Below are 25,310 nucleotides of genomic sequence, written 5' to 3'. Positions count from 1 at the left end.
TCAGGGAAGCACGAAAGTACTCGACTATTTAGGAGAGAGCTTGCACGAGCGCTGTGCTCATATACCTCAAGTGCCGATTCTGCTTTCGGAAGTGTCGCCCCAAAAGGCCCAGCTCTTTGGCGAGCATTTGTCCGTGCTTGTTCAGACCAGTTGTCCAAGACTTTCAATCGACTGGGGCTCAGCATTTCCTCTTCCGCTACTTAGTCCATACGAAGCGGCGGCGGCGCTCGGCCGCGTTGCTTTGTGGGCAGATGCACCGCACGATCTCGGCATGATTCGGTATCCGGCGTCGATGAACTCTACTCCCGTGCAGGCTACTGACTTCCAAGACGTGGAAGGCGTGCAGTGGAACCGAGAAAGTCATATTGATGACTGTCGCCACGAATTGAATGACTATCCCATGGACTTCTATGCGAATGCATCCCTAGGTCCCTGGACTCCGCGCCATGGCCTCGGTGGGATGCGAAAAACTGGCCGCAACAACAAGGCCCTTTTACACTCACTTGGTCTCGCCAAAAAACGCCCTAGCCAAGAAACTCGGTCTTAATGCATACCTGTGTAGCTATATCCATGACACGTTCTTCTGATTGTCCGGAGCCACTCAATCAAGACGGCTGGGTGCATGTGACACCCACAAGCTCGAATAGTAGTACTAAATGGCCTGGCTACTTTCCGTACGTGCATTTGACGTGGGTGGCCAGGGGGAGGGACCATTTGTTAGTGTAGCCCCTTAGGCCCTTAGTCTCCCCTCCCTCTCCGCCCTTCCCTTACTGATTATTACCTACGGCTGCGTTTTCCCCCAGATTGGCACGGAAAAGTGGATCGAGTGGACGGGCGTGTCGTTTGCTTGCTTATCCGAACGAAACAAGGCACACAGCAGTGCTAGGACGCTACCATGTTCGTAGTAGCCAGTGTATGTCGTAACGCAAGGTTGAGCTCTGCGATGCATCGCGTATTTGTGCAGACGGCGCGCTTGAGTACGAGTGCGCCGCGTCTGGCCTTTAAGGAATTCTCAATGCCAGCGATGAGCCCGACGATGGAACACGGGAATCTGGGTCAGTGGAAAGTGAAGGAAGGTGATACATTTGCCGCAGGAGATGTCATTTTGGAAGTCGAGACAGACAAGGCCATGATGGATGTCGAGGCGCCTGACGATGGTCTTATGGCGCGCATTTTGAAGCCTTCAGGCTCGAAGGATATCCCCGTGAATGAAGTGATAGCTATTTTGGCTGACGAAGGCGATGACATATCGCAAGCACCAGGAGCAGAAGATGTGAACAAGGGAAAAAGTGGAACGTCGACATCATCGTCGTCACCGTCGTTCTCCTCTTCCTCCTCTGCCTCACAGCCCACAGAAAGTCATAAACGCGAATCACCGAGCGAAACGGCATCCCATGCCCAACGTAATACACATGTACACGTAACGAAGCCGACCTTCCCATCAGTGTTGCGCCTGGCACACGAAAGGGGAATTTCTGACCCAGAGTCTAAGATTAGTGGCACCGGCCGTCACGGGATGATCACAAAGGGTGATATCCTTGCATATGTGGGCGAAACAGGCTCAGCCTTTGGCACGGCGTCGCCACACCACACGACCATTTCCGAGTTGGGAGATGGCAAAACACGCGAATCGGGAGAAAAGCTGACAAACCAAGCATCCCCTCCGAAGCAACTGCGTGTCGACGAGCAGCGCAGCATGATCATCTCAGGATTGGCGGCCATGGCGGCAGCATCGCGCAAGACCACCAAAGAGACGAAGCAAACGAGGCGCATAGAGTTTGCAGATATCGTCCAGCAATATGTGCCGCGCAAAGACATGGATACTGCTACGCACGATAAGAAGAACCGAGCTGGATCCTCGGCTTCAACGAGCCTACAAACAATTTACGAACAGCTGTGGAAGTAGGCAACTCGTTGGAGGTGGAAACATACACCACAGGACACAGCCCAAACAATGCTCATCACTCACTTAGGGTACATCATAGAGCCGAGTATAGTCGATACCGTCATGCTTGCCACGTGATGCAAAGTCCATCCAGTTCGTTAAGCAGCCATGATCAAAAGGATTGGGAGCGCGTGGTGTAGGAGGCGAGTGTCGCGAGTACAAATCAAGGCCAACGATGGCAAGAAGAGATGAGCCAGATGACAGAATTCGGCCACAGAAACCGCGGCGAACCGGCGAGCGACCATGCAAAACAAGCTTCACCTCATAAGGCGAGAGGCCTTGAGCCAGGAGGTGCTCCGACTGCATTTTGATATAGCCAGCCTGACCTTGACCGAGCATATTTGCATCAGGCCGACCTGCCATGAATCCGTGGCGTTTTAGATTCACGAGTTCGAATGTCGTGACCTGCGTGGAGATCTGGTACAGTTGAAAAGCCAGCAGAATGCCAACCCATATTTGGGTAAGGAGGAGCCACACGGCCGTATAGTATAGCGACCCATTTATAGACACTGCGGCACACAGCCAAGGGAACAGCGGGCAGCGCTGCTGTGCTACAAGGGACGGTGATACAGATGCACGGAAGTACGCCCAGGTGGCCCAGTGAAATGCCGTGATGGCCGCCTGAGCAAAGGCAAGAGCAATCAAGAATGGCGCATGGTTGTTGAGTCCAATGCAGTTCATCACCCATGGGCAGTGATGGTCATGCCGCGCGACGCACGTATTGCAAATGGTACAGTGCTTGGCTCGCATGGGCTTACGAGACATACACGTTGCACAGAAGTACAGGCCACTGAGACGGCCTTCGCGCGCGAGCGAGTCAATGGTCCGACGCAGTTCAGCTTTGGACGCTGGTTTGGCGCACTGGCCGGGCACATTGCGTGCAGTAAGGAAGAAGAAATATACCAGAGATGTGGCCAATACGCAAACAGTCACGTCACGGGCGAGGGAAATGCCAGAGAGAAACACACAGTAGTGTGCCACGCCCAGCACCACACTCAAGCACACGAGCGATAGATAGTACGGCGAGGCATGTGCGCCTTTGGCATGGTCAATCTGGAGCAAGTAGGCCGTGGTATATACATGCGTGGCGAAAATGCCCAGCACAAACACTAGCGGTGCCAAGAACCAAGGTGAGCGGCCCGACACGATGAATGTGAGTTCGTACAAGAGGCATGGCATAGTGAATACAAGGCCTAAAATCGCACGCCGAGATAGCAAGAACCGACCAGGCTCGCCATTGTCCTTGCGATCGAGTTCTTTCATAGCCGATCTGTACGCCGCGTAGGTGCCCAATTCGCGCGCCAGTTCACACGGAGTCTGGCCTTTGTGCTCACGCGCCTTCAGGTCACTGCCAGCTTCGATAAGCCGCAGGATACACAGCCGGTTCCCATGCACCACAGCCCAATGCAGGGGCGTAAGTCCGTCCATGTCACTTACATGCACGGCCGCGCCGTGCTTGAGAAGAACGTCCACCGACAATGCATCGCCCTGGAAAGCCGCCCACATCAGCGCCGTATGGCCCTGTGTGTCTTTTCGATCAAGTGCCATTTGTGGTTGGAACTCAGCACGCTGTAGCAGATATACAATGGTCATCACCAAGCTGCTATGTGTAGCGAGGTGCAGCGTGTGAAATCCTTGGCCATCGAGCTGGAGTGGATTGGCGCCATGGTCCAGAAGTAGCGACATGACTTGTACTTGCCCCTGCCGAGTACACCAATGCATCGGCGTCGCGCGCAATGTCCCACCAGTTATGTTCACATCCGCACCCCGGCTAAGCAGCAATTGGCAGCATTCATAATGCCCATTGATAGCTGCCCAATGCAGAGGAGTTACGCCGTCTTGATCACGCGCATGTACATCGGAGCCTTCATCCAGTGCACGGCGCAGACCTTCCAAGTCACCACGCTGCGCACATGCATGGACGATGTTCTCGCTCATATGCCACGTCTTCCTCCCTAGTTCCACCAAGTACAGAGCGTACCAATCCAACGTACGCGCGCGTTTGGTTGACACGCACAACCAACTCTAAGGCGCGCGACTTGCGTGGAAGATGCAAGCCTGCGCCTAATATACCACACCCAGGAAGAGGTAGCGGCAAGAACAACGACCTACTTGGCTGACAGAACAAACTGACACATCTCCACAACCACGCTTTCCTTGTTTGTTGCCAAGTCAACACAGAGCTTCCTGGCATCAGTACGAAAGAGGGCGCGAGTCGTGCGCTCATGTAGCTCCATTCTATCTACACAATCAGAGCTTGGAGGGTCGCGATGCAGAGGTGTCGGGAGAGCTGCTCTCACGCTCAGCGTCTTCCGATCCTTCAACGACGCGGCACACCTCGTTCACGAGTTGTAATGCCCATTGTGCACCGTGTTCGGACGTAAGAAACTCGATACTTTCACGCTCAGCATCCTTGGTCATCTGTTCCAATACGGGCCGCGCACGCAGCAGACCATAGATATGGCTGACGACCTGCGGCGCAACGCCGCCCTGTGCATGCAATGCAGCAATGGCCACCAGACTCATCCGCACACGATTCACTTCCCACACTGGCTCAGACGTGTGCAAATACTGCGAGGCAGGCGCAAAAAGTGGGCCATATTGGAAGTTCAAAATATACTCCCCAAGGTCAGGGTGGTTGTGCGTGAGGACTTGTCGCAGTTTGTGCGACTGCCTCGAGTAAATGTGATCGAATAGGTCTGAACCAGCTTGGAAGCAGTCCTGAAGCTGCTCAGGCGAAAGTCGTCTGCTGTTAGAGTCGCGTCTTTGCTGAAATGACACAGTCCACGAGCTTCGCGCCCGCTTCTCCCATGCCATCATACATACCGACGGGGGTCGTTCGGCATATGACGAGCAAGTTCAGCGTCCGCGTCAACTGATGCACGCAACGCCGCCAAGTTGTTAATGCCCTAGAGAATGCGTTAACGACCCAAAGTAGCACGAGAAAGACGTACCTTTGGCGTGCCGATGAGACCTAATGCTTTAAGCCCAACTTCGCGCATTAGGCACGCACGATTCACCCGCTCTGTAATGGGCCGCAGACTTGGGCCTTGGCGCATCACATACGTATGCATTCTCTGGAGCGAGCTAGGCGCATTCAGCGCGAACAGCGTCGCTGTCAACAATGTCATCCACTCGCCCCAAGCGACGCCATGATGTTGTGAATCGGCTTCTACGCGTTGAAACAGGTCCTGGAGAATAGACGCCTGAGGCGCCGGCTTCGTCGTGCCCACCCGCCCCGCAGGGATGATAACGTCGGGGGATACTTTGGACGTACGCGATGCATAGCGTGGGGAATTCACAAGAGCTAGAATTGGCCGTGGAAGTGGCATGTTCGGCGATAGCAGCACTAGCAACTATTTGATAGCACCACGCCGATGTATATATAAAAGAATGTTCTCATGTGGCACATGGCCTAAAGACCAGAATGTCGCGTCTTTGTCCCTGTCGCCGCGACGCGCTCAGGGAAGAACAAGGGTGGAGGGCCGACTGGCTCTCCAAGCCCATGCCTGACCAACTGGCTGTGGCCAAGCCGTACCACGAGAGGAAAGCGTGGAAAACAAGTGGCGCCGGTTATGTCACGTGAATGCGAGCGGATTCGCTCGCTCACTATCTTTGTTCGTTGAACCTGATAGGCCTCGCAGCACCACTGGCTTGATTTGCTTCTTCCACGTCCACATTCGCACCTACGCACGACCGAGAACCTGGCGTCGCGTGTATATCAAAGCATGACGGCTCCGCGGTTCATTGGTCTACGGGCCTTTCGGCATGGACGAATGCCAATTCACCACGCAAACAGCATGCGAAGAAACTCGGCTTGTCGCCCAGCCTCCCACTCGATAACGTGTGCACGCACCACATCCATGCCCATTGCGTATGCACGCACAGCGTCAAGTCTGAGTGCGCGTCTTCGTTCACCATCGCCGATCCTTTCTATGGCACGGCACGCACTTCTGCCTCAGCGACAGATGCCTTTTCATATACCCCAGTTGGGCGGCGTTCGCTTCACAACATATGGCTCAGAGTACCAACCATCGCAGCGTAAGCGCAAGCGCAAACATGGCTTCCTCGCTCGTCTAAGGTCCCGAACTGGTAAAAAGGTACTCGCGCGCCGTCGCGCAAAAGGCAAGACAGCCGTTTCCCACTGAGTTTGCAGACGTAGCTGTTTTGTTTTTTACGACGTATAGCTGAAATAAAGTCCTTTCTTTGTGTACGTGGGATAAGTTCGCATGCTACACGGCAAGTCATTCACATCGCTCCTCCCGCTAGCACTGTTTGTGCGCGGTGCGGTCCGATGTGATGTGCTTCTCCTGTGCTTCTAAACCCTACTTCCGACCGAATTATGGCGCCCTGCCAAATTAGATCTACTCACCGTCGACGCCGTTGCGGTTACTGCGGTTATTTTTTCTCCAACGAATTTGATTATTCGAATTTTTATTATTTTTCCTGTTTCGTCATGAGAACGATCAGAGATGAACCAATCACTCCATAGGTGCCATCCTTGCCACGATCATTACGACAACGACTTTGGGTTGTAACCACCATCAGTATGGCATTGCCAGCGAGTCATGAGCTACTTGTGTTTCTCGCAGATGCGAATCCTCAGGTAAGGCAGCTCGCTATGTCATCCATCGTGTCATTTAGTGGAAAAAACAATCCCAACCGTCGTCTTTTGATCGATCCACTCAAAGATGCGCATGGTAAGCCAGTCTGTACGCCGAAGGGCGAGCCCTTGGACGTCATTGAGCAGCTGAAGAAGCTCTGCAATGACCAGCCCCTCACGGTGCACGATGCACTCAGTGCGCTGATCAACCTGTGTGATACGGCGTCTGTCGCGGCGCGTATTGGCGACGAAGAGTTCTTGGCCTTTCTTGTAACATATATTGGCGACTCGGTCTCGCTCCTAGCTGATCTAGCATGCATGCTGCTATCGAACCTTACCAAGTTTGAGTCAATTGCCTCCCGCCTGCTTACTATGGAGGTGGAAGATCGGCCTTTCTACTCATTTCTCTCGCCGTTGGATCTCCAGGTTGCCCTGCGAGGCTTGGATGCAGACCCCTCGAAGCCCGATTATGAGGAGCAGAAACAAGCCGTCGAGGCTGCATCAAAACGGCTCGCGAATTCAATGCATGCAAATGAGACGGCCAAAGTACCCGCGCTCGTCAAGCTCCTCCGTGCATTTGAAGAGGGCGCTACCGTCGAGACAAGTCGCTCTAGCGATGCAGATATGCGTGCTCGTATCGAGGCAGCGAAGAAAGAGGCCGCTACTGCCTCAGAGGCAAAGCCGGTGGACATGGGACCTGATGGTCGTCCGCGCATCCAGCGCAAGTCGACTTGCAACTTTCTGGCAAGTGTGTTTGCGAACGTGACAGTGTTGCCACGGGGCCGCGAATTCTTTGTTGCTCCCATGGAGGGCACAGATCCACAACTTGTCGATGCTTACCCCGTTGGCCGCATGATGGTGTATACGGAACATGCAGATTTGATTCGTCGCGGTGGCGTCATTAGTGCGTTGAAGAATATTTTTTTCCTCAAGCATGCGCACAAACTTCTTCTCGCTCCTACACCGGCTGCCGCACCCGTCGATCGACCTTCCCTGGATGTCCTGCCGTATTTATTGATGCCGCTGATTGACGGAAAGGAACTCGCAAAAGTTGATATAGAGGATCAGGAGTCGTTGCCAGAGGCGTGCCAGCTGGTGGATGAAAACAAGCCCCGTGAGAAAGACAGCGCATTGCGCCTTATGCTTGTTGAGTGCCTCTTGTTGCTATGTACTTCCCATTATGGTCGTGAGAGTCTGCGTCAGCGAGGTGCTTACATTGTTGTGCGTGAGGCGCACTTGGCTGAAGACAAGGAACAGATTGCAGAGGCCATTGTTCGACTGGTCAATCTACTGAAGCGCGACGAGACAGACGCAACTATGAAAGACGACCAGGACATTCAGCTTCCTGCACAAGACGGCGAGGAGTGCGACCCTGACATGGTGATTGAAGAATTGTGAACTTGTATGAGTATGTGTCGTATTCGTATGTACACTGGAGCAATGGGTCGAGTTGGGTTAATCCTGGCCAAGGATGCGAATGGGCCAAAAAAAAAAAAAGGGGCCCAATTGGTGGAACTGGTATACGTAGCGTCTCGCTCTCCACCTGAAATGTACATTCGTCCCTGCAGAAGTTCAAACCATTTCTACTTCGGACAACCGTCTAGGGAACAGATCGCCACCAGGCCTTCGACTTATCGTCGCAGCGACCGGGCGCGCGACTTCACGTATAGATCCGCATCATTTGGTGGTAGCGCTTGTGGTTTTAAAGACGCTTGCGCTACTCACCTTCTCCAACATGTCGGTGGGTGAAAAAAAGCACATCAGTGCACCTGCATGGCTCATGGAGTTCACGGCCAATGCATCAGAGTCATTTGTGACTGCATACTACGCTGCGTCTGACTCGCCTCAACGTGGAAACCTCTTACCCTCGCTATACCTACCAAATTCGTCAATTTCATGGAACGGCAATCCCATCAGTGGAGCCACGCAGTACAAGCAATGGCTCGAAACACACCCAGGCTCGCAACACGAAATCCAATCATTTGACTGCCACCCACTAGGCCCATTTGATGCTTATGGTACGTACAATGCCTATGGGTATGAAGCGTGCGCTCGCTCCAACATTTTATGTGAACCAACGTCCACGCCCCTCGTGTCGAGCCTGTGTCTCGAATCTCTGATACCAGTCGCTTGCCACACTGGTATCGAGCTCGCGGGGGCAACAAGAATCTGTGGTCTCGCCGACACTCTGGTTGTCGATGGCGTCACTGCTTCTACAAGGACTCGGTGTGCATGAGGCTAGCTGCGCTGCAAACGAGTAGTATGAGAAGCACACAATACTAACCCGACTACAGATCAAAATGTGGCACCGTCGTTGATGTTGAACGTCTCTGGTACAGTCGCTCACTACACGCCAGAGAGTCTTGCAACGGATCAAAGCAATGCACCAAAATCAGCGACATCGACTGGTGGCGCCAGCGGCCATAGCAGCGGTGGCGCATCATCGAAGCGCAAATTTAATGCCGACGCGCCCATTGAGACGTATCCGAGAGTATTTTCGCAGTCGTTCGTCCTCATCAATGGGGCAGGAACTGGGGCAGAAGGCGGTGTGCCTTTCGTATGGATGCCAAGCAGGAGCAGCAACGGCAGCGGCAAGGGCAGTAAAAATATCGCTAACAGTGACAAGGCGACAGAAACACGAACGGTCGCCAAGTACTTTATACAGGCAGATTGCTTCCGATTTGTAGGCTAATTCTGGGACATATACAAACTCATAGCGGACATCGAAAACGCAGCAGATACAAAAGCGTCATGCCGACGAAACGGCGCCATAGGCAGGATCAGTGTGCCTAAGCAGTCGTGTGCGCTCAGTCGACTCTTCATCATTGTCGTTGGAAGCACCAGCCCCAACTGAAGGCTGCGCGGATGAGGGCGGCGGTAGAGCACTGGGCGTAGAAGTGGACACATCTTCGACAGCTGGATTTTCGTATGGTGCATCCGGAACATGACGCCTGTGAGTATGACATATGACAAGGAATCCATTCTGCAGCATTGCGGGAACAAGCAGTGCAATCGTCCGCAGAAACATTGAGACAAAGAAGATGATTGTGAGGATAAAGGGCCGCGCGTTCGGGCCGATGATGGGCATCTTGTAAAACTTGAGGACAGCAGCGTCGAGGAACATCGAAATCACATATACTGACACATCGCACGTGTACGTGATCCAAACAATGAGCCCAATGCCGGACAAGGTTTGCACGCAAACAGCAAACCAAAATCCCTTAGCCAGTGCGTCTCTTCCAAGGCTGCGGTCCCAGCCCCATGTGAGCATTAGCTGATCCCACAACAAAACTTGGGCTACAAAAAGAAAGACCAGCTTGTTCGGCACATGCACGAGGAGCAACTCTAATGGATGCATCCAACGTGCGCGGTACTTGGCACGCAATACAACACCATTTGTTAGCGTCAGAATTGCAATGCCAACAAGCACACAAGAGCCAATCACCATGGTTGTCGTGCTGTCGATAATACGACACAAAAGCCACATCGATAGCATGTAGTTTGCCAAGGCTAGTCTTGAGCCTGCACCCTGTACAATGCATCGCTGTGTGTGTGGGTTAGGTGTGATGACAGCTAGCAAACAAAAGCCAAACTCGAACAGCAACATAACGATACTGTACGCAAGGAGCATGAGCGGTGCCATACTAAAGTACGTCGGCTGACTCCGGAACACATAGTGAATTGAAGGCACAATCATTGCGGCAAAGAGCGCCGTTGCAATGCAGCACAACAGGCTAATAGGCGTGTTCACCTGAAGAAAGCGTAAAGATGCTTTCTGCCGCGCCGTTAGAGGCGCATGCTGTTCCTCCTCATTGTTGCCGTGCACGTCTTCTCGTTCAGAATGACGTTGCACTCGCCCATCCTCTCGTGCGTGGCGCTGAACATCTGAGGTGGACATTGTTGCCGACAGTTCTCGAGGCCGCTACACAACCTCTGTGGAGCCCAGCCTTGCGTACTTGTCGGCAGACTTGGAAAGCTCCCCGCCACTGGCCTTGTGTGCTGCTCCACTGTGCCATACCGTGGCGCTAAATTTTGTTTGGATGGACCGGCCAGTCACCTGGCCCACCGCGCCCGCATAGATTTGTGCGCCATCCCACGCCGGGCAGAAAACAGACGCTATCAATGGGGATTTAGGCGCGCGCCATGCGCCAGATGGAGAAAAAGAACCACACCCAGGTCCATGTGCGTCTGTATGACTAAAGCTGCACATACAGACTGTTAAGCGACAGAGGTCTAACCTGTGCAGACGCTTGGATTGATCCGCCTGCGCGGACCGTCGTTGTTGTTGTTGTTGGTCGTCCAGTCAAGACGCAAGAATGTCCAACACGACGAAGAGGGACGGTGCAAACGCATCAGCCGATGCGAGAGAGGCGTCCATCTTGTCCGCCGAGCGCGATGCGTCTTCGTATCATCGCCCCACGTCACCTTATGGGGAACTGGAGTCTCATCCCATGCCCGACACAGACAAGGCGATGCACGTCCAGCGCTACTTGGTCACTCCTGATGACCAAAGCACTGGTGCTGATGGGCACGAAGAACCAGATGGTACCGCGTCTGCATTAAGTGCATCGGCTATCTCCGCAGCCAGTGGCCGCTTGTCCACACACGAGGACGAGTACCAGGCACCGCATCATATGCAAGGCGGCGCTATCACCGAGGACGTGTACCGCTGGGCACACCAAAACCGACCGCGCCCTCGTCGTTCAGAAAGCGTGTTTCTTCCACGCACGCGTGACCTCGACTCTGGCATCGACTCTGACATCTTGAAGCAGCCTGGCGGCTTTCGCCGTTCCTATGTCATGACGCATGCAGCTGAACAAGGCAAGCCGCCGCCCCGTGCGCTCAAGAGCTTTGTCGAGTTCCTTATGCTTTACGGTCACTTTGCTGGTGAAGAGCTGAACGACTATGAACTAGACATGGATGATGATGACGATGGGGATGGCAATATGGATGAAGAAGCGCAGACGGCTGCAAGTCCTTCGGAGACGACACCGCTAGTGCGTCGACGCCGGGTGCACGGTGCGATTCCATCGTTCCGTGGACGTCGTCGACACGAACACAAAGGCGAGGCATCCGTGCTAGATGCTGTACTGATGCTTCTCAAGTCGTTTATCGGCACAGGCATTCTGTTCCTCGGCAAGGCGTTTTTCAACGGCGGTCTGCTGTTCTCAACAGTGATCATGTGCTTGATCGCAGGAATTTCTTTGTGGTCGTTTCTCTTACTCGTTCAGACAAATCAAAAGCTGCATGTTGGTTTCGGCGAGATGGGTGGCATTCTGTATGGCTCATACATGCGCAATGCGATCCTTGCTTCTATCGTAGTGTCGCAGTTGGGCTTTGTCGCGGCATATACGGTGTTTGTGGCGGAGAACATGCAGGCACTAATTCTGTCGCTCACGCAATGCCGGACCCTGGTCTCACATGCGACGCTCATTGTGGCCCAGGCGCTTGTATTCCTTCCACTGAGTCTTGTGCGCAAGATTGCCAAGTTATCATCTACCGCATTGATTGCTGACGTGTTTATTCTTGCGGGTATTGTGTACCTATTCTACTATGAGATTGGCTCTCTGGCCACTTACGGGTTCGGCGATGTCGTCATGTTTAACAGCAAAAACTTCCCTCTCTTTATAGGCACAGCTGTGTTCACATTTGAGGGGGTAGGACTTGTGATTCCCATCACGGAAAGTATGAAAGAGCCAAGAAAGTTTCCCGCCACCTTGTCTTGGGTCATGTTGGTTGTCACCGTTCTTTTTGCTGCTTCAGGTGCCCTCTCTTATGCAACCTTCGGCAGCGAGACGCAGACTGTTGTCATTACCAACTTGCCCGGCAATTCGCGTTTCGTGCAGGCCATCCAAGCCTTGTACTCCATTGCTATTTTGCTCTCGATGCCATTGCAGCTATTCCCTGCGCTCACCATTCTTGAATTGGGCTTGTTCAAGCGTAGTGGCAAGTTTAGTCTGCGTACAAAGATGCTTAAGAATTCTTTCCGCTTTGCTACAGTGGTGCTTGCTATGTTTGCTGCTTGGCTCGGCGCAAATGATCTCGACAAGTTCGTGAGCTTGATCGGCTCCGTTGCGTGTGTGCCGCTGTGCTTCATCTACCCTCCGCTCTTGCATTTACGGGCATGTGCATTCACACACCGTGCAAAAGTAATGGATATTCTGTTGTTCACCTTCGGCATTTTTTGTGTCGTATTTGCCGGAAGCCAAACACTCCAGTCGATGTTGTCCGGCTCGAGCCCACCCAAACCCCCTGTTTGCGTGCCCCCTAAATGAGTTGGCGTAGGGGTGTTAAAATCCAACTTGTCAGTGTGAATCTATACGCACGCGTTGCACGCGTTGTTGCATACTGTTTCCCTGCGCTGTGTACACCCATTCGCAATCACCTACCCTCCTCTTGTCCTCTCCTTGGTGTAGATTACGAAAGCACACGGTTCTTGGTTTCTTTCACGGTCACACACACACACGCATAAATATAAATATATATATATATATATACAGATACACACATCACTCTTTACTCTACAAGAACGGGACAAACATGCCCTGCTTCCGTGTGTGTACAACGAGACCTTGCGACGGTAGGCATTTGAGAGCACGAACACTCATCATTCCCATCGACGCACCCAGCCCCATCGTCCCGCTCCCAGACATGCCGGGAGAGTATGGTTCTCCGGCTCCTTTACGACCTCACACAATCATGGAATGACGCCCTTGACCCCCAGTGGGAGAAAAGTCCGCCTAGTTCTACTGAAGAGGTGCTTTTATAGAAGTCGGGGTCTATTGCCTTTAGGCAATGTAAGCGTTAAAGAAGAAGATGCGAATAGATTTTTTCCGCGAACTAAAAGACGCTTTCTACCCTGCACGGATGCCACATGGACTTGGCAGCGTCGCCTCCCTTACTCCACACGAGAACAGGAAGTGGCCGCGTGTGCCGATCATATAAGCATCGAGAGTGGTATCACGCGGTTTGTGTCATGCGTGTTGCACGTGGACAGTCCAAAGTGGTGCGATTCTGAATGGCACAAAAGGCGCGATTTGGATCCAAATTTAGGTCGACCTACGGTCGAACGACCCTTGTTCACAATCAACGACCATTCCCCACATGGCGACATTCGCAACATCGTTGAATCATACGCTTGAAAGTCTCACAGGACATCCCACGCCTGCACACGTTCTTTATGCAGACCTTGATACCTCGAAACTCTCTTACGCTGAACAACTTTGGGTGCAATGGTACCAGTACTGGGGTAACCCGGTCATTGCAACAGGTGTGATGAGTTTCCTCCTGCACGAAATTGTATACTTTGGACGATCGATTCCTTGGATGATTATTGATGCGATGCCGTCAATGCGAAAGTACAAATTGCAGCCTGTATGTACTCTGTGTGTGTGAATGCTGGATCTACTGACACGTTGATTTAGAACTATGTGCCAACGCTCGCTGATCAGTGGCGGTGTACGCGTCTTGTGCTTCTTAGTCACTTCACTGTTGAGCTTCCTCAGATCTGGAGTTTTCATCCCATCTGTGAGTACCTCGGCCTGACGACGCACGAGGTACCATTCCCTAGCTGGACTAAGATGCTGTGGCAAATCGCTCCTGTTCTTTGTGTTTGAGGATGCATTCCATTACTGGGCGCACCGTGCAATGCACTATGGTCCTCTGTACAAGCACATTCACAAGATCCACCACGAGTACGTTGCACCTTTCGGTCTTGCGGCCGAGTATGCGCACCCTCTGGAAGTCCTGATCCTGGGTCTCGGCACCATTGGTGGCCCATTCCTGTTGTGTGCCTATACCAAGGACCTGCATATCTTGACCGTGTACATTTGGATTGTGCTCCGTCTGTTCCAGGCGGTCGATGCTCACTCTGGTTACGACTTCCCTATTAGTCTGCACAACTGGATTCCCTTCTGGGCAGGTGCCGACCACCACGACTACCACCACATGGCCTTCCTTGGCTGCTACTCGACAAGTTTCCGTTGGTGGGACCACTTTCTCGGTACGGACCGTGGCTACCAGCGAGTTCGTGCAAAGCAAAATGCTGCCAAGCTCCGCGCCAAGGCAGATGAACTTGACCAAGTTGCTGCCAAGTACAAGATCAAGTAAACTGATTCTTGCTCCTAGCACATTGTATGACCAGGCTTGTTAGTAGATTAGCTCTTCGCCTCGTTTTCCCCGCCCCCCTTTGCATTGGCCACACCACTGTACGGATTCTCTATTCGATTGCGTGTGTGTTTGTGAGTATACATTGTAGCTGCCTTGCCGTGGCTCTGTATTCCGTATTGGGATTTGTTTGGTTGGTGTGTCTAAAGGCTGATGTAATTAGTGGAGAGCTCATGACAATGGGGAAGGGGGCGGCTGCAGGTGGAACATGTGGTGGCGTGGCGAAGGAACAGGACCTGATGCCATTTCAGCCAATCCGCTGTGTGTCAATGCGCGTGTGAGACAACGTGTGCTTGCTGTGGCCCACACTTCGTACTCACTGCTCTTGTAACGACCGAGCGCGAATTTGGGCCGTCCAACGACCGGGACACATATCCTATGTCGACGATCGTACATTCCTTGCGAGACTACCGCCCCCCTACGCGGGCGCAACAATTTGCACATGCATTTGGCCTGCCACCTACAGAAGGACCATATGTAGACGAGGCAGGAAACCGAGCGGAGATCCTATCAGCCATCTTGTCCCTCTCAAATCCTGACTCGAATGAAGTTCGAGAGGATCTGGTGTTTGCCGGTCGACTTACGCTGACGCCCTCGTTCTTGTGCTATGCAAGCCAAGGAGATCGTGGCCGCGGCTGCCGTGTTGCCATTCCACTTGCGACTATTCGTCGCGTTGAACGGCTTAATACACGTGATGCTGTCTTTGCGCTGAGCATCACAGTCTGGCACGGCATGCAGCTAGTGTTCCAGCTCAATGCATTACGACCATCTTGCGAGGGATTCTGTAATGCAATGCGCGATCGATTACGCGCACATCTCGGTGAAATGAAGCAGCTGAAGCCATTCCTCGCCACATGCTACAGTGAGGCGCTTTTGCAGGGTGCATTGGACACGCACGTCAGTGCTAAGGGCAAGCACCGTGAAGACGTACAAGAGGGCATGGGTGCGGCGACTTCATCAGAACCATCGTCCTCATTGACACCACCATCAGCCCCCGCAGATGAAACGCCTATGTATCAAATAGGACTCGGTGCATCATTCGGTTTTCCAGGCGATCCGAAAAAGCTCAAGGACAAGAGCAAGACTCGTCTGTGGACGGAGTACTTGCGCACGCATGGTCGGAACATCACGATTGTAAGGTATCCACAATTCACTCGGCTCGTACAAGTGGGATTGCCGAACATGCTGCGCGGTGAGCTCTGGGAGGTCGCAAGTGGCTCGATTTTCCAGCGGATGGCGCATAGTGGTGAATATGCTGCTATTTTAAAAGAGCATGAAGGTCAGTCTAATACAAGCATGGAGGAAATTGAAAAAGATCTGAACCGGTCACTTCCTGAATACGCTGCGTACCAAACGCCCGAGGGCATTGAAACACTCCGTCGCGTTCTGGTGGCATACAGCTGGAAAAATCGCGAATTAGGCTATTGCCAAGCAATGAACATTGTTGTGGCTGCTCTACTGATTTACATGTCAGAAGAACAATGTTTCTGGATGCTCGATACGTTGTGCGAGCGCCTTCTGCCCGGCTATTACACTCAGAGCATGTCTGGCACATTGCTCGACCAGAAAGTGTTTGAACACCTCGTTCAACAGACGATGCCCGTGCTGCACGAGCACTTTATTAAGTATGACATGCAATTGAGCATCGTGACACTCCCGTGGCTGCTATCTTTGTATATCAACAGCATGCCGATGGTGTTTGCATTTCGTATTGTCGACTGTTTCATGGCATTTGGCTCGCAGGTGCTCTTCCAAATCGGCCTGGCCATCCTCAAGATCAACGGCGAAGCAATCCTAAGCGTGACGGACGATGGCACTCTCATTGGTCTATTGCGCAACTACTTCCGCACGCTCGGCGATAGTGCCTATCCCGAAAGCCGAGATGAACGCCGGCAACAAATCACGCGGTTCCAGCAACTATTGGTTATTGGCTTCCGCGAGTTTGGCATCATAACGAATGACTTGGTTGACCAAGAACGCAAGCGATTCCGCCAGCAGATTGTGCAAGAAATCGAGGGATTCGCACGCCGCAGTGCCATCCGGAACCTCAAGGACTACGGTCACTTTAGCAAGGCGCAGGTGAGTCTAATTTATGACCATGTCGTCGAGTCTATTTACCGTGCTCGAAATGCGCCCGACTCACTGACCGGTGGCGAAAAACCCGTCACAGTGAGCGATCCGAAGCAGGACCTAAAGGAAATGCGCGTGAACTTCACGACGTTCCGCATTTTCCTCAGTGAGATGGCGACGTGGGCACGCGATGAATATATTGTCATGAATGGGCTTCAAGAACGTATTGAGCGCCGCATACCAGACCAGACGTTTGCTAGACGCCTTTTTGACTTTTGGGATCGTGAACACTGCGGCTCTTTGACGCTGCAAAACATCATCACGGGTCTCGATGAAATCATGTTCCTTGACTGTGATTTGGCAGGTACCACCGCTTGGTTCTTCCGCTTACATGCTGGGGGCAAAGAGAAGCTTTCGAAAAACGATGTGCTTGCATTGTCTGAATCGCTCTTGTTCAGTACGTCTTCTTGACACGCATCCCCTCTTTGTATACCATGTGTACTAACCACGCAGTGTTCCGAAACGAACCTGGTGACGAGCATCTTGGTTCCGTTTCCGCGCTCATCACGCAGGCATTTGAGCTTGGTGACGATGAGTCCAAGACCGCCTAATTACCATAGCCCTCCACAATTTGCCGTGCAATACTTGCACTTACAATTTGACGCAGCTCTTCAGTAGGATCAGTTTGAGTTTCGTCCGCGCGTCGCATAATGTCTTCTATGCGACTCATCAATGCATTTACTCGAGGACTATCATCGACATCGTCGACATCGCCGTCGTCGCCGTCATTAGTGACGATGGCACTTTCGCTGTTCCTGACACCCACCCCGTCCTCTTCACGTCCTTGCGCCAAAAACTCCAGATCCTCTTCTTCTTCGCCAATCCGTTCGAGAATGGATGCCCTTGGCGCGAGTGACTCGCCTGTCTTCGATGCGAGGTACATTGCGACATCTTCAAGATCATTCACACGTGCGTTCTCTGCTGCAGAGAGACCCGCTTCATTACGGTGCGCAATATCGGCGCCCAGTTCTTCCACAAGTAACCGTGCCATATCCACTGTTTCACAGAAAAATAGGGGCGTTTCACCATCATTGTCTTCCACGTTGATGGATTCTTTTGGTTCTTCTCTGGAATGCAAGAGATACCGCCTGCTGTTAGTTCATACATGACTCTCAGAACATACAAGACACCTTGTTTGTTGTACGACGCTGCCGCGTGCAATGGCGTATACCCTGCTTCGTCTTTGCTTGTTGGCATCATTCCTTGAGCGCTATGTTAGCTTTTTTCCATCCTCATGGATGTTGACGAAGACACACCTTCATGCTCTAATAGATACTTCACACGATCCAGATCACCATCACCTGCAGCGATCCATATATTTGATCCCCTGCTACGAACGAGTGCATCGTCTTTAGGAATCTCTGAAGTCATGCTGAAAATATATATATATATATTATTCGCTCTGTCCTGTTCTGATGTACGCAGGTAGCAGCTTCAGTCACGACACAAGCTCAGTGGACGAGTCGCACGCGGTGGCCGGTTCACTTTTTACCGACGAAACCTAAAATTTGGTTCGTTTATGGACTGTCCACCTTTGTGTCCATGTACCCATGCCACCCACTCATACTCCACAACGTGTGTTCGCACGTGACATGCATGTGTGCACGCACACCCACATGCTTGCACGACGAGTAGAGGCAAACGTGTGAGCCAACGGGCACGATCCTAGTTGTCGACGCATCCCTGACGCTTCGAGGAAGATGGGCAAACGCAAGAAGTCAACTCGCACACCTGGCGCAGGGCGCAAGAAAATGCCACCGCTTGGTACGTTGCATTGGAATGGACACTAATTTTTTTTTTTCAGATACCGTATTCACATGTCTCTTCTGCCATCACGAGCGCGCTGTTTCGTGCAAAATGTAGGTTCCAGTGGCGTCAGCTAGCTGGACGGAGCAAAGAAGAGCTAACATGCAGTGACGAAAAGGCGCGTATTGGGTACTTAAGTTGCAAGATATGTGGGCAAAATTTTTCGGCAGATACAGACACTCTATCTCAGCCGATTGATGTCTATTCACAATGGATTGATGCATGCGAGGACGTAGCCGACAATGATGCGGCAGGAGCCTGAGTTACTTGAGTGGATCAAAGTCTTGCCACTGCGCCTTAGAGGGATTCTTTGGGATTGATGTTGTTGGTTTCTTTGACTCAGGCGTTAACATGCCGCCGCTCCATCCTGGTGGTGGCTGCACAGTCTGCGGCTTATTGAGCTGCGTACTGACTGTCGAAGGTGGAGCTAACATGCGTGTGCTAGAAGGAACAAGCGCATCAAATAAACCTGGAGATTGTGTGCCGGTACATGACGTGGAATTGTGTCCACTCATGTCGGGAGTATTGGACGACTTTGAGCGGGCGGGTGTTTCCGTCTGCAATGTCATATTCACCGATTTGGTCTGTGACGGCGTGGATGTGGTAGTTGTCATGGATGAAGAAGAGGGAAGAAGATTCTCCATGGCTTGCACACTGGTTTCGTAACGAGCGTGCCCCACCAACGCCTCCAAATCGATATCGCCCGTAGATGCAATAGCTGCATTCAAAGGAATGGGCGTAACATTGCTTGCAGACTGTTGCGCTGATTCGTTTGTTTGTACCTCCAGGTGACTTGCCTCACGAATATGTGCAAGCTGTTCCTGTTCGACTGTTTCTCCAAGGCTCTTGATTGTTCGGATAAACCGATGAAATTGGGTCTCATTCAACAACGGACACATCGCCATGACCCAAAGACGAGGTAAAAATACAGTAGCCTTGGTCTCTAAATCCACCTTTTCACACAGTGCCTCATAAACTGCAAGCGATGCTACCATAACGGAGGGCTCGCGTGTCTTGATTCGACCCATAGTCGGCAGCAAGGTATCCATGATACTCACTTTGTCCAGCAAAGGAATCATCGCATGGAAACAGATCTACAAGTCAGGGAATCAACCACGGAATACCATTTACATACCAAGCTGCTCACTTTAACAGATAGTGTTTTAGTTTTTGAGAACACCGTAGTGAGCTTGGGTAGCAGTTTGTCTTTGACGTGCGAAAAATCTAGTATGCCACACAGTTTGGGAATGTGCTGCAAAGCATTCTCCTGCACAGCAACGTTCTCATGATCAAAGGCAGAGTAAAATAACGGCATCACCCGGTCTCGAAATACAACCGGTGTCGTTTTATTGACCATCAAGTCCGTATGATTTAGCAGCAACACTGTGGTCACGTTAGGAAAAAGTCTAGAAAAAACTCAATCACACGCACTCTGGCACTGAGGAGGATCATGCACTCGGAAGTGCGGCTCTAATCGCGGAAGGACGCTGGATGTAAACTCAAGTTGTGCTGTGTAAGTCATGCATCACAACGTACAGAAGTGCTTTGCGATGAAAAAGACATTCGGAAGAATGTAGGGCAACAGTGCCTTGTCCGGGGAGGCTTCCAGCAACTACTGTGAGTCTTTGTGGTACTTACATTAGGTAGAAGCTTCCGTCGCAACAAAGCCATGGAGAATTGCGGCAGCATTTTATACATGCCTCGAAGGAATTGCACTTGCTCCGATCTCGACCGTGTAGAAAAGCTTTCACGTTCCATAAACTTGAGGATGCGCACGAGCATACTATTAAAATATGGAAGCTGTTGAAACATTTTAGCAGAATATCGATCCGTATCTTTTCGCGTAATGAGGTGCATCAAGATATCTTTCATTAGGTCAGTTAACCCCAGTTTCTTTCCCACCCCCTTGCACGTACTTTGAGCATCGCTTCCCAACATATCCCACGTCGATGTGTGGATCCTGCTGGAAAGTTCCTCGACATAGGTGCACATTGCACTGATACTACCATATGTTTGATAAGGTTTTGCACCGTGATGCAACGCCATGAAAAATAAAATGCCGAGCGAGTACATATCGTTACTCGGATCCACTTTGTGGTCCATTACGTACACCGGGTCCATCACATCCACATCACGCCGCATCATCTCAGGCAAAGCATGTTCATCGTCCTCCCATGCCCAGTGCCTGTCGCTCGTGATCTCAGACACATTCGTCAAATAGGCACATCCACAAAGTTTCCAATCGCCCTTGGCATTGATAACCACAGCATTTGATGTTAAATTAGTATGTATGAGCTTAGCATCATGCAAGAACTCTAGCCCTTGAGCAATCTGGAGAAAGCCTTTTTGCACTTCCACTTCGTCTAGTTGCATGTCAGGGTTTGTCGTCTCTTGCATCATGGTATGAGAGCTAGCAATGACTTGCTCTGTTGCGAACATGAAGTTGGAGCGGCTTTCTTCCAATGGTTCCACAACTTCCAGAATACATGGATGCCTCAATCGAGACAGCGTGGTGACCTGGGAAGGTGTCAGCTATTCCGACGTTGCGGACAAACCTACCTCGCGCTTTAGGTGCTCAATTTCTTTCACTCGCATAGCACCTCTCGATACGGGCGAGTACATCCATATAGACACAGTTTGACGCGCCAATGTGTCCATTGCAGATGCAGGCAAGTGCCCAGACGACGCAGTCTTTTTTGTGGCAGACTGTACTTTCCAAGGCCCAATCCAGATCCTAGTAATGTTATTGACGTCATGTCACGTACGGTGGGCGTGTTTCATCCACTGCATATTTGATAGATATATTCGTTCTCCCTCTGAAAATTGTCAATATGGGCCGTTGCACGTACATTAAGGACGATGCCTGAGTCCATAAGGACGTCATCGCTCTTACTACGCTTGTGCGAGGCTGTAGGATTAGGCTTTCTCTGTTTAATGCGCGTTATGCAATGTGAATTACGTAAAAAGGCGTGTGTCGCTTCAACTTTCATCTCGCGAAGATGAACGCTTTGATAGAGGCGCTGCAAGATACCCAGCGATTTCCGAGTGAAAAGCAAGCCAACAACGCTGATGAACTCGCACACGAGCTCATAGCTCTTCAATCTATATACGGGATGGAAGAGGTTGAACTTAAGTCTGGCGCAAACGTGGACGAGCCCACCCTGTTTGTTGTGCGCTTGCCATGGCAGAAATCAGGCGACATTCACGTAAAATTACAAGTCCGACTCCCTAAGGGATATCCAAATTGCGATGAAGCACCAACCTTGGAACTGGTAAATCGAACGCTGGGCTCGTTCCAAATCGATGATGCAATTCGCGATAAACTGAGCCATACCTTCTCACCAGAAGGTTCAGCACCATGGGTTAAAGGTGAACCTGTCCTATTCCAAGGTATAGATAGTGCTTCGGAATCTCTACAAGATTGGTGGGATGAACGATCCAAATCTGTGTCTTATGAGGATGATGAAGCGCCGCGGGACACGCACCAAAAGCCTCAAACCGCCTCTTCCCGCCAAGCTGATTTGCGATCACTCGTCCACAGCGACACGATACTGGAAAGAAAGTCTGAATTTCTAGGTCACGCGGCAAGAATCTCTCACCCAGATGAAGTAAGTGAGCGGCGGTCATTGTAACTGACATCATGAAGGTCCCTGTCATACTCGCGCATATTCTTGAGTCTGACAAACGAATTCAGCGTGCCACACATCCTGTAATTCATGCATGGGTCTGTCGCACACCTGATGGAGTATGTCACCACGGTAGGTTAGCAACGAGGCAGGTAACTTGATTAACGTGTGACAGATTGCGATGACAATGGCGAAACAGCCGCAGGTGGTCGGTTGGCCCATTTACTCACATTACTGGTGCGTATAAGGCGATTACACAAACTTATGCATGTTATAACAGCGCGTCGAGAATGTTTTGGTTGTTGTGACACGTTGGTTTGGCGGTGTTTTACTAGGCCCGGAGCGATTTAAGCACATTAATCGTGCAGCACGAGATGCACTCACTAAAGGTGGCTTCATTGATTGATTGTTTCGTTTCCCATGCAGATTTGGATGTGCTTTTCGAAAACGCTCATTCATGCGTTAAATACGCACACGTATCCAATTAGAGACTTTAGCCACCCAGATGCCAATGATATTTCACTAGTTAAGTCATACTTGGATCCGATTTTGTCCCTGATTTGAAATCGGGCATTTGCCACATGCGTGGCGGGATTCCAGCGGTGCGCGTCTGTGCATAAACACACGTGTACGAACGCCAATTTTAAGACTAATGCCACCCATATATTTTTAACTTCTTGCTACGTTTGGCTGGAAACACATTCAGCATCAGTGACGATGTTGGGCGTGACGCCATTCTTGCTGGTCCTCGTAGCGCTTGTCGCATCTGCTGTTGTCTCTGCAAGTGATGTCTCCGTTGCTCGTCTTAGCCGCGAGCTTCGTAAACGTGATACGGCTTCAACAGATGCTTCTGAGTTCAATGGGAAAACATTTGACTATGTGATTATTGGTGGTGGTCTCGCCGGTCTTGTGGTCGCGTCGCGCTTGACTGAGAATCCCAATATAACAGTGGCTGTAATTGAAGCTGGTACGTCTGGGACGGCCAAGAACGAGTCCGAGAAGATCTTGCCACCCGCTGCGAACTTGTACAACTCTCCGGGTCAAACGTACATGAACTGGCATTACAAGACGGTTCCGCAACCACAGTTGAATAATAGGGTTGCCCCATGGCCACGCGGGAAAGTTCTCGGTGGAAGCAGTGCTATCAACGGTCTCTATTACGTTCGTCACAGTGTCCACGAGCAGGATGCGTGGGGCGACATGATCGGTGCTAAGGATCTATGGGGCTGGGATAACATGTACAGGGCCATGAAAAAGTCAGAAGCGTTCACCGCACCGCTGGACTCTGTGGCCCAAATTGATCAAATTTCACCCAACCCAGACTCCCATGGAATGAATGGCCCGATCAATTCTACTTGGCCTGCAGTGACATACGACTGTGTCGGTGCGTTTGTTAATGCCAGCTCGAGCGTTGCCACGCCGCATGCCAAGGACCCCTACGGTGGCACTAATCTTGGAACTTACGTGGCAACCTTGAACATCAACCCGTCTAATTGGACGCGTAGCTTTGCCCGCACTGGTTATTATGACCCTTACGTTTATCGCTCGAACCTTCATGTTCTTACTCGCCACCTGGTTACAAAAATCGAATTTGACACAAGTGGTAAGCAGATTAAGGCTACCGATGTGAAGTTCAAGTCGGACCCTAACTCTGACGAATACACCGTCAAAGCTGGTCGCGAGGTTATCGTCAGCGGCGGCGCTATCAATACGCCTCAGATCTTACAGCTGTCTGGTATTGGTGACAAGAACTTCTTGAAATCTAAAGGCATCGATGTTGTGCTCGAATCCCCAGCTGTTGGCTACAACCTTCAGGACCACATCTCTGGAGGTGTCGAATGGCACCCTAAGGATAGCACAAAGATGCCGCCTTCGGATACCAATGAGTCAAAGGAGGTCAACTCTTACACAAACAATGGAGTTGCATATGTGAATGGTTCACAAGTTCTCAAGGATCAATGGAACTCGTATATCGACCAAGTGAAGGGCAACAAATCTAAGGCTGTCGATGCATACAATGGCACGGACGCCGCCAAGAAAGGCTACGACTTGACATACTCGACTGTGCTTGGGGTTATCCAAAAGAACGTCGCAACCATTGAGATGCTTTTCTCTATGGCATTTGGCCAGGTTCAGGTTCAATCGGCTCTACAGCATGCTTTCTCTCGTGGTCATGTGTTAGTGAACTCGAATGATCCATTCCAGGCCCCTGACATTGACCCCCGCTACTTTGAACAAAGTTCGGACTTGGACATGCTTCGAGGTGCATTCAAGCTTGCACGTGAAGTAGGACAGGCGCAGCCTCTGAATTCGTTCTTGGACCAGGAGACTCATCCTGGAACAAACGTGACGTCTGATCAAGACTGGGATAACTTCATTCGTGATCGCGTCGGCACTGAGTATCATCCGAGTGGTACTGCTGCGATGCTTCCTCAGGACAAAGGCGGTGTTGTTGACAAGAACCTTATGGTGTATGGCACGTCGAACTTGCGTGTCATAGATGCCTCTGTGGTGCCTTTTGTGGTCGCATCGCATTTCATGTCTCTTGTATACGGCGTCGCTGAGGTTGGTGCTGAAGTTGTCTTGGATGCTTACAAACAATCAAACTCTGGTGGCGACGGCGAAAAGAAAGATAATGGCAATGCTAAGGACGCAGATGGCCATTCAGGAGGCGCAGCTAGCGCTGGCGCAAAAAATTCGACTGGCAAAAGTGACTCCGACAACAATGCTCAAGACGCGAGCTCCACGTTGTACACCAGCTCCAAAGTTTACTCTACCATTCTAATGAGCGTTGTTGTTGCATTTTTCACATTTTACATCTCCTTCTAACTTCATATATAAATACTTCCTTCTTATGTTCTTTCCACCGCTGCTACGAGCACTGTTGCATAAAAGTAGTACAGTACGCTGCATAGATAATTTAGACAATCGAAGAATTGCACAATCTTTTGACACTGGGGTTGGATTGAGTTAATAGTGATAGTTCCAACATGATTACGTACACATGAGTAAAATACAGACTTGCCCATGCAAG

General features: G+C 51.3%; 14 protein-coding genes across 14 annotated transcripts; 10 read left to right on the top strand and 4 right to left on the bottom strand.

Annotated features, from left to right (window-relative positions):
- Positions 1–943: 943 nt before the first annotated feature.
- Positions 944–1,906, top strand: MGL_0764 (uncharacterized protein; the record flags this gene model as incomplete). Its single annotated transcript, XM_001732119.1, has 1 exon — positions 944–1,906. The coding sequence occupies one exon, from the start codon at positions 944–946 to the stop codon at positions 1,904–1,906; it is 963 nt and encodes a 320-aa protein (XP_001732171.1).
- A 63-nt stretch (positions 1,907–1,969) lies between these two features.
- On the bottom strand, positions 1,970–3,883 carry MGL_0763 (uncharacterized protein; the record flags this gene model as incomplete). Its single annotated transcript, XM_001732118.1, has 1 exon — positions 1,970–3,883. The coding sequence occupies one exon, from the start codon at positions 3,881–3,883 to the stop codon at positions 1,970–1,972; it is 1,914 nt and encodes a 637-aa protein (XP_001732170.1).
- Positions 3,884–4,195: 312 nt separating this feature from the next.
- On the bottom strand, positions 4,196–4,762 carry MGL_0762 (uncharacterized protein; the record flags this gene model as incomplete). Its single annotated transcript, XM_001732117.1, has 1 exon — positions 4,196–4,762. One exon carries the CDS (start codon positions 4,760–4,762, stop codon positions 4,196–4,198), a length of 567 nt encoding a protein of 188 aa, XP_001732169.1.
- A 1,046-nt stretch (positions 4,763–5,808) lies between these two features.
- Positions 5,809–6,093, top strand: MGL_0761 (uncharacterized protein; the record flags this gene model as incomplete). Its single annotated transcript, XM_001732116.1, has 1 exon — positions 5,809–6,093. The coding sequence occupies one exon, from the start codon at positions 5,809–5,811 to the stop codon at positions 6,091–6,093; it is 285 nt and encodes a 94-aa protein (XP_001732168.1).
- A 401-nt stretch (positions 6,094–6,494) lies between these two features.
- On the top strand, positions 6,495–7,946 carry MGL_0760 (uncharacterized protein; the record flags this gene model as incomplete). Its single annotated transcript, XM_001732115.1, has 1 exon — positions 6,495–7,946. One exon carries the CDS (start codon positions 6,495–6,497, stop codon positions 7,944–7,946), a length of 1,452 nt encoding a protein of 483 aa, XP_001732167.1.
- Positions 7,947–8,283: 337 nt separating this feature from the next.
- On the top strand, positions 8,284–9,240 carry MGL_0759 (uncharacterized protein; the record flags this gene model as incomplete). The annotated part of the gene is made up of 2 exons (XM_001732114.1): positions 8,284–8,566; positions 8,843–9,240. The coding sequence occupies 2 exons, from the start codon at positions 8,284–8,286 to the stop codon at positions 9,238–9,240; spliced, it is 681 nt and encodes a 226-aa protein (XP_001732166.1).
- Positions 9,241–9,297: 57 nt separating this feature from the next.
- MGL_0758 (uncharacterized protein) lies at positions 9,298–10,446 on the bottom strand (the record flags this gene model as incomplete). Its single annotated transcript, XM_001732113.1, has 1 exon — positions 9,298–10,446. One exon carries the CDS (start codon positions 10,444–10,446, stop codon positions 9,298–9,300), a length of 1,149 nt encoding a protein of 382 aa, XP_001732165.1.
- Positions 10,447–10,864: 418 nt separating this feature from the next.
- On the top strand, positions 10,865–12,823 carry MGL_0757 (uncharacterized protein; the record flags this gene model as incomplete). Its single annotated transcript, XM_001732112.1, has 1 exon — positions 10,865–12,823. The coding sequence occupies one exon, from the start codon at positions 10,865–10,867 to the stop codon at positions 12,821–12,823; it is 1,959 nt and encodes a 652-aa protein (XP_001732164.1).
- Positions 12,824–14,195: 1,372 nt separating this feature from the next.
- MGL_0756 (uncharacterized protein) lies at positions 14,196–14,657 on the top strand (the record flags this gene model as incomplete). The annotated part of the gene is made up of 1 exon (XM_001732111.1): positions 14,196–14,657. The coding sequence occupies one exon, from the start codon at positions 14,196–14,198 to the stop codon at positions 14,655–14,657; it is 462 nt and encodes a 153-aa protein (XP_001732163.1).
- A 435-nt stretch (positions 14,658–15,092) lies between these two features.
- On the top strand, positions 15,093–17,395 carry MGL_0755 (uncharacterized protein; the record flags this gene model as incomplete). The annotated part of the gene is made up of 2 exons (XM_001732110.1): positions 15,093–17,241; positions 17,298–17,395. The coding sequence occupies 2 exons, from the start codon at positions 15,093–15,095 to the stop codon at positions 17,393–17,395; spliced, it is 2,247 nt and encodes a 748-aa protein (XP_001732162.1).
- A 1,149-nt stretch (positions 17,396–18,544) lies between these two features.
- On the top strand, positions 18,545–18,912 carry MGL_0754 (uncharacterized protein; the record flags this gene model as incomplete). The annotated part of the gene is made up of 3 exons (XM_001732109.1): positions 18,545–18,608; positions 18,649–18,703; positions 18,759–18,912. 3 exons carry the CDS (start codon positions 18,545–18,547, stop codon positions 18,910–18,912), a joined length of 273 nt encoding a protein of 90 aa, XP_001732161.1.
- A 1-nt stretch (position 18,913) lies between these two features.
- Positions 18,914–21,534, bottom strand: MGL_0753 (uncharacterized protein; the record flags this gene model as incomplete). Its single annotated transcript, XM_001732108.1, has 8 exons — positions 18,914–19,744; positions 19,786–20,033; positions 20,082–20,159; positions 20,187–20,262; positions 20,289–20,515; positions 20,567–21,167; positions 21,210–21,384; positions 21,416–21,534. 8 exons carry the CDS (start codon positions 21,532–21,534, stop codon positions 18,914–18,916), a joined length of 2,355 nt encoding a protein of 784 aa, XP_001732160.1.
- A 115-nt stretch (positions 21,535–21,649) lies between these two features.
- On the top strand, positions 21,650–22,282 carry MGL_0752 (uncharacterized protein; the record flags this gene model as incomplete). Its single annotated transcript, XM_001732107.1, has 1 exon — positions 21,650–22,282. One exon carries the CDS (start codon positions 21,650–21,652, stop codon positions 22,280–22,282), a length of 633 nt encoding a protein of 210 aa, XP_001732159.1.
- A 711-nt stretch (positions 22,283–22,993) lies between these two features.
- Positions 22,994–25,105, top strand: MGL_0751 (uncharacterized protein; the record flags this gene model as incomplete). The annotated part of the gene is made up of 1 exon (XM_001732106.1): positions 22,994–25,105. One exon carries the CDS (start codon positions 22,994–22,996, stop codon positions 25,103–25,105), a length of 2,112 nt encoding a protein of 703 aa, XP_001732158.1.
- Between the last annotated feature and the right edge of the window lie 205 nt (positions 25,106–25,310).

This window comes from Malassezia globosa (genome assembly GCF_000181695.2).
Source record: "Malassezia globosa CBS 7966 chromosome Unknown mgl_sf_1.2, whole genome shotgun sequence".
NCBI lineage: Eukaryota > Fungi > Basidiomycota > Malasseziomycetes > Malasseziales > Malasseziaceae > Malassezia > Malassezia globosa.
This window is presented reverse-complemented; position numbering and strand designations above follow the sequence as displayed.